The sequence below is a fragment of the Saccopteryx bilineata genome, chromosome 8 (genome assembly GCF_036850765.1).
Source record: "Saccopteryx bilineata isolate mSacBil1 chromosome 8, mSacBil1_pri_phased_curated, whole genome shotgun sequence".
Lineage (NCBI taxonomy): Eukaryota > Metazoa > Chordata > Mammalia > Chiroptera > Emballonuridae > Saccopteryx > Saccopteryx bilineata.
The window spans coordinates 34,347,594-34,353,593 of NC_089497.1; the positions used below are offsets into that span (position 1 = coordinate 34,347,594).

At 36.1% G+C, this 6,000-nt stretch overlaps 1 protein-coding gene and 1 non-coding gene across 3 annotated transcripts in view; one reads left to right on the forward strand and one right to left on the reverse strand.

The window, feature by feature from the left end:
- ALCAM (activated leukocyte cell adhesion molecule) overlaps positions 1–2,032 on the forward strand; it is a 226,963-nt gene extending 224,931 nt beyond the window's left edge. For both annotated transcript variants that reach the window (XM_066240915.1, XM_066240914.1), the window contains one exon: positions 1,920–2,032. In XM_066240915.1, coding sequence (XP_066097012.1) covers positions 1,920–2,007 — 88 coding nt within the window. In that variant the 3' untranslated portion in view covers positions 2,008–2,032. The remainder of the gene's footprint in view (positions 1–1,919) is intronic.
- TRNAV-GAC (transfer RNA valine (anticodon GAC)) lies at positions 1,064–1,139 on the reverse strand. The gene has a single exon. It is a non-coding gene; the product is annotated as a tRNA-Val (tRNA).
- Positions 2,033–6,000: the final 3,968 nt, after the last annotated feature.

The following is a 6,000-nucleotide window of genomic DNA, read 5'->3' on the forward strand; positions in this document are numbered from 1 at the left end:
GGCAGATGAATTTAAAAAACAGATTTGCCACAGCAGAACATAAGAGAAAGAAGCTGGAATACAGATCAATAGAAAACACCAAGATGAAGCACAGTAAGGAAAAAGGATAAAACATATAAGAGCATAAGAGACATGGTCTACACACAAAAGATCTAACTTATGTAAAAGTGAAATCTCAGAAAGACAAAAGAGCGAGAATGCCCATCAACAGTAAAATATAGAAATAAATTGTGGGTGAGTTAAGGAAAGAAGTAAGGGAGGAAGGGAGGGAGAAAGAGAGATATAAATGAAGGGAGGGAAGGAAACAGGAAAGAGAAATGATACACTATTGGAAAAAATGATACAATTAATCCTGAGTGTCACAAAACCAAGAAATTTAGCTGTGTCTTTAAGAAAACCTGGTTTCAGCTCTTAATGGATAGAATATAGTCAGTTGTATGTAACTATAGCAGCTGCTAGGGCAACAGTTCTCAAACCTCAGCATGCAGCAGAACCACTAGATCTCGTTGATCGTAGACTGTGTACCCATCCGCAGAATTTCTTTCTTAGTTCTGTTGCTGAGCCTCAGAATTCCCACTTTTATCAAGTTCCCAAGGGGTGCTATTTTTTTTCCAGAAACAGAGAGAGTCAGAGAGAGGGATAGACAGGGACAGACAGACAGGAATGGAGAGATGAGAAGTATCAATCATCAGTTTTTTGTTGCGCATTGCGACACCTTAGTTGTTCATTGATTGCTTTCTTTTTTTTTTTTTTTTTTTGTATTTCTCTGAAGCTGGAAACGGGGAGAGACAGTCAGACAGACTCCCGCATGCGCCCCACCGGGATCCACCCGGCACGCCCACCAGGGGCGACGCTCTGCCCACCAGGGGGCGATGCTCTGCCCCTCTGGGGCATCGCTCTGCCGCGACCAGAGCCACTCTAGCTCCTGGGGCAGAGGCCAAGGAGCCATCCCCAGCGCTCGGGCCATCTTTGCTCCAATGGAGCCTTGGCTGCGGGAGGGGAAGAGAGAGACAGAGAGGAAGGAGGGGGTGGGGTGGAGAAGCAAATGGGCGCTTCTCCTGTGTGCCCTGGCCGGGAATCGAACCCGGGTCCCCCGCACGTCAGGCCGACGCTCTACCGCTGAGCCAACCGGCCAGGGCCAATTGCTTTCTCATATGTGCCTTGACCACGGGCCTTCAGCAGAATGAGTAACCCCTTGCTTGAGCCAGTGACCTTGGGTTCTGAGCCCGCGCTCAAGCTGGCAACCCCGGGGTCTCGAACCTGGGTCCTCGGCATCCCAGTCCAACGCTCTATCCACTGTGCCACCGCCTGGTCAGGCTTAGGGGGTGCTGATTTTGTTGATCTGGAACCACTGTTTGAGAACCACCACGTTTGGGCTGCTTTAGCTTCTTCTGCTAACAGTCTTCTGTCATAAACTTGGGTCTCTTTCTAATCTTGCTTTCACTAAAGCAGAATCCATAAACAAAGATACAGGAGATTAGCTCAACTTGGAGTATAATAGGGAATGCCAAAAAGGAAAAGGCCCTAAAGACACTCCCTTAGAAAATTTTTGCCCAAAACTATTTGCCAAGAATGTAAATTTTGACTATTAAGTGATAATAATTCCTTTTCAGAATGCAGAGAGAAAAACAATACAGCTTAAAACATGATGCTACTAAGTACGGTTTGTGATCAAAATAATGGATTTCTTTTTTTTCTTTGAGTATATATTTAATGCAGTGCCACTATCAAAGTAATTTCAGTGGAATGGGTTCTGTTACCAATCAACGATCACAGATGTGGAATTGTTCATCCTAATAGTTTGCCTGTATTAGATGTAAAACTCCTGCTTTTCAAATATATGTCAGTGTGAATCCTAAAATAAAAAAAGTCCGATTCGTGTGTATCAATGTAAGAATGTTTATTACATTTCTTTATAGGACCGCATCAAAACATGTAAACAAGGACCTTGGTAATCTGGAGGAAAACAAAAAGTTAGAAGAAAACAACCACAAAACAGAAGCCTAAGAGAGAAACTGTTCCAGTTGTCCAGGTGAGCAGGTTGTGTGAGGGTTATAGAAATAATTCCCCAGAAAGAATGAAACGGCCTGTGAGATGAAAGGGAAAACCTTGACACTAAAATGCTTCATAATTGAGGCTTTTAAAACAAGAAGAGTTTTTCAAAAGCAAACTTTGGTAACTCAGGTCTTCTCAAAAGAATGGAATCTCAATGATTTCCCAGTCCTCCAAACAAATAATCATCACCTCTGAATAATTAAAGTCAGTTTTGAGATTTTAACATTTAATTAGCATTTTTGTATTCTAATGCCAAAATTTTTGCAAAGAAACTTAGTCTTATAAATTGATATTTTGGTTGGACGAAAACTAATTCCAATTTTTAAATTTATTTTTAAAAGAAATTAGAATAATTTTAAAACATAAAATGTTTTATTCAAGGATTTAAGATACTTAAGTGTCAAAGTGTTTATACAGCTATCTCCCAAATCATTTTAATGAAGGGCTAAAAAATACACACACACACTTTTGCAGATAGTATGTATATTACATACATACATGTGTATGTATAGATATGTTTATGTATGCCCATATACATGTATGTGCATAATGTATATATAAATGTTACCTATATGACATATATTTAGATGTAATAACTATATAAGTATAGTTTTTTAAGAAAAGCCATTTGTACAAATTATGTTATATGTCCTTGAGTTAGAATAACTGTTACTCTAGTTTACTCATCTGAAGTTAAAATCCCCAAAATATCCCATTTAAACCTTGGTTCATTATAAATAAGCCATAGTCACATTTTGAGTATGTTACCAAAATTAATCCCACACAAAAATATGAGGCATAGGAAAGAATTGTAACTGGAAGGATGGACACAGGAAAAAAAAAATAGAATAGTTTAGATAAGACATTTTTTTTAAAATCTAAAAATCAGGTTCTCAAATTAATTGGGAGAAATAAAAACTGGATTATCTCCCCTTTTTGCTTTTCATTGGAAGGCCGGTAAGCAGTATTACTGCCTCTTCTTTTTTTTCCCCCCTGCCTCTATAAGGTTAATTCCTCAATTTTTCATAAACATGGATTTTTACCTTCTGTTCTCTTCAAAAGTGGAGTAAATCCTCAAAGGAAAATTAAGGTTGAAGGCAAGGCCCACAAAAGAGTGTGATTTAAAAGGACAAGTGAATTTTTTCACCTGAAGAGAGCAGAATAAAATATTTTTCTGAAAAACTCTAATAATCATATGAATTGAGCAATTATCATAAAAATAAAAAATCTCAACAATTCCAACAACTTATTTGCAGAAGGACCATAGCAATGCCTAAGATTACAGATAGGTTAAGGGACAATGGAGTTTTATTAGTCTCCTATAAAGTAATTTCTGTCTCTTTTAGTACGAAGCATCTGTTGATCATGAAAAATGATTGCTATGGTAACTTACTAAATTATGTTTTTTTTCTCATTATTGCAGAGAAAAAAAAATCTATATAGGCCAATTGAAGCATGAACGTGGATTGTATTTAAGACATATACAGAGACATTGACAGCAATTCATGGTTCAAATATTAAGCAGTTCATTCTACCAAGCTGTCACAGATTGTAGAGAATTATCTCAAGTCAAACAATGAAATAAAATTGCAAACAATAACAATATGTTTTGGCAGCCATGATGATAGGTCATCCGTTGTGTTTGGTTTGATTTTTTTTTTTTTCTGTAAATGTCTGCACTGAAGATTTCCTTTTGGTTTGCCTTTTATGTAAATTTTTTACGTAGCTATTTTTATACACTGTAAGCTTTGTTCTGGGAGTTGCTGTTAATCTGATGTATAATGTAATGTTTTTATTTCAATTGTTTATATGGATAATCTGAGCAGGTACATTTCTGATTCTGATTGTTATCAGTAGTGCCCTCAAACTTTTTCACAAGCACCGAAAACCCAAAGGTGGCAGCTTGTGAATATTGGGGACACACACATTGCCCTATTCCAAAACTGTGATTTTTATCATGAGGGGGAGGCAGAGAGTCCAGCTGATAAGCACCAGATGAGTGATGCTGTGTAGGCACCACCAGCTGACCCTCAGAAGTAAATCACACATGCATATGGACATATATACATGATAATGGTACTCCCAAACTGACAATTTTGTCTATAATACTGAAAAATCATAACAGAATTTGGGTAGCACTTACCTTTAGAGACACCTGTTAGTAAATTATTTTCTATCAAAAGAAAGAACAACACCAATGTGTGAAAGACAGTTTGGAAAAATCATGGATAACATTTCCATCTTCATAGATCACAATGTAAATCACTGTATTTTAAAATTGGTGTTAAATCCTTTGGGTTATCCACTGCCTTAAAATTATACCTATTTCTTTTTTAAAAAAGATATCAGTCAGAATTGGAGATTTTTAACAGTGGTCATTATCAAAGCTGTGTTATTTTCCACAGAATATAGAATATATATATTTTTTTCGTGTGTGTTTTTGTTAACTACGCTACAGATATTGAATGCACCTTGAGATAATTTAGTGTTTTTAACTGGTACATAATTTATCAAGCAGTACATGAAAGTGTAATAATAAAATGTCTATGTATCTTTAGTTACATTCAAATTTGTAACTTTATAAATGTGTTTTATGCTTGAGGAACTTTTTAGGGTGATAGTATAAATGGAAACTTTTTGAAGTAGACTGGATATGGGCCAATCGTTACTTGTGACTAGCCTTTTAAACTTTGCTCTTTCAAGCAGACACTTGGATTCTGGGAGAATACTGCTCAGCCATTTTTGACCCAGGATTTACATAACTTTATAGAAAATGGAAATGAACATCAGGTTTCCAGGTATAGAACTATGTTCTTTGGAAGAAAAAGGAAAACTTGGTGTTGTTTTTCAGACTTATGGAATAAAATTATGAAGGTAATGAAAAATAAATTGAAGAATAAAGTCATATGGAGATTAGGAATAATATTTTGCCACTTCTGCATTATTTAGAAACACATGTTATTGTACATTTGTAAACCATTTACTGTCTGGGCAATAGTGACTCAGTTTAATAAAAACCTTCCTGTAGAACATTGAAATGGATTAAATACATAAAATATCCTATTAGACTCAAAGCTGTGTAAAATATTATGGGGGAAAAGAAAATACGTTATTTTGCCTCTAAACTTTGATTTATTGAAGTTTTATTTGGCAGGAAAAATTGAATCTTGGTCAATATTTAAACCAAAGTTAAAGGGTAAAAAAACCAAAGTTATTTGTTTTGCATGGCTAAGCCATTCTGTTATCTCTGTAAATACTGTGATTTTTCTTTTTTTTTTTTTCTTTTCTCTTTAGAATTTTGTTACAGGAATTCTAAAAATCTTAAACACCTGCTTTCCACAATAAACCGTGAACACTAAAATGAAATCACTTCCATATAAATACTTTTGCTTTTGGTGTGGGAGATCAAAAGAAGTCTAACTCCTAGGAAATATATGCAGAAAGAAGCAATGTGACAATAGAAAGAGAGGGTTATGCTGCAGTTAATTCTTGGCTTTCACTTGCTATGATTAACTAAGTCCAAAAACAGCTGTCAGAACCTAGGGAGCTGACCATTCAAAACGCAGTGCTCTGGACACAAAGCAGAAAGTTTGCTGGGAAAGGGGAGACGCATTATAACTATGGAATCAATGTCTGGATGAAAAGGATAGCTTATTTGTGTAATGGCAAAGACAAGCACAGCAAGGCTGGAAGGAAGATCGTGCACAATCCTCAGCTTCTGTGGTTGCGTCCTTTCGATTTAACTCTTTGGCAACAGGAGACAAGTTTTGCCAGTTCAAGTTTCACTTCCAATCTTTGATTACAGGAACTGTATATGGAAATGGATTAACATACCCGTCTATGCCTAAAAGATAATAAAATTGAAATATGTCTTCACATATCTCTCACAGCTGTCTGCCTCTTGTCTAAACTAGGATCTTTATGTGTAGAAAGTAGTTGTCTTAA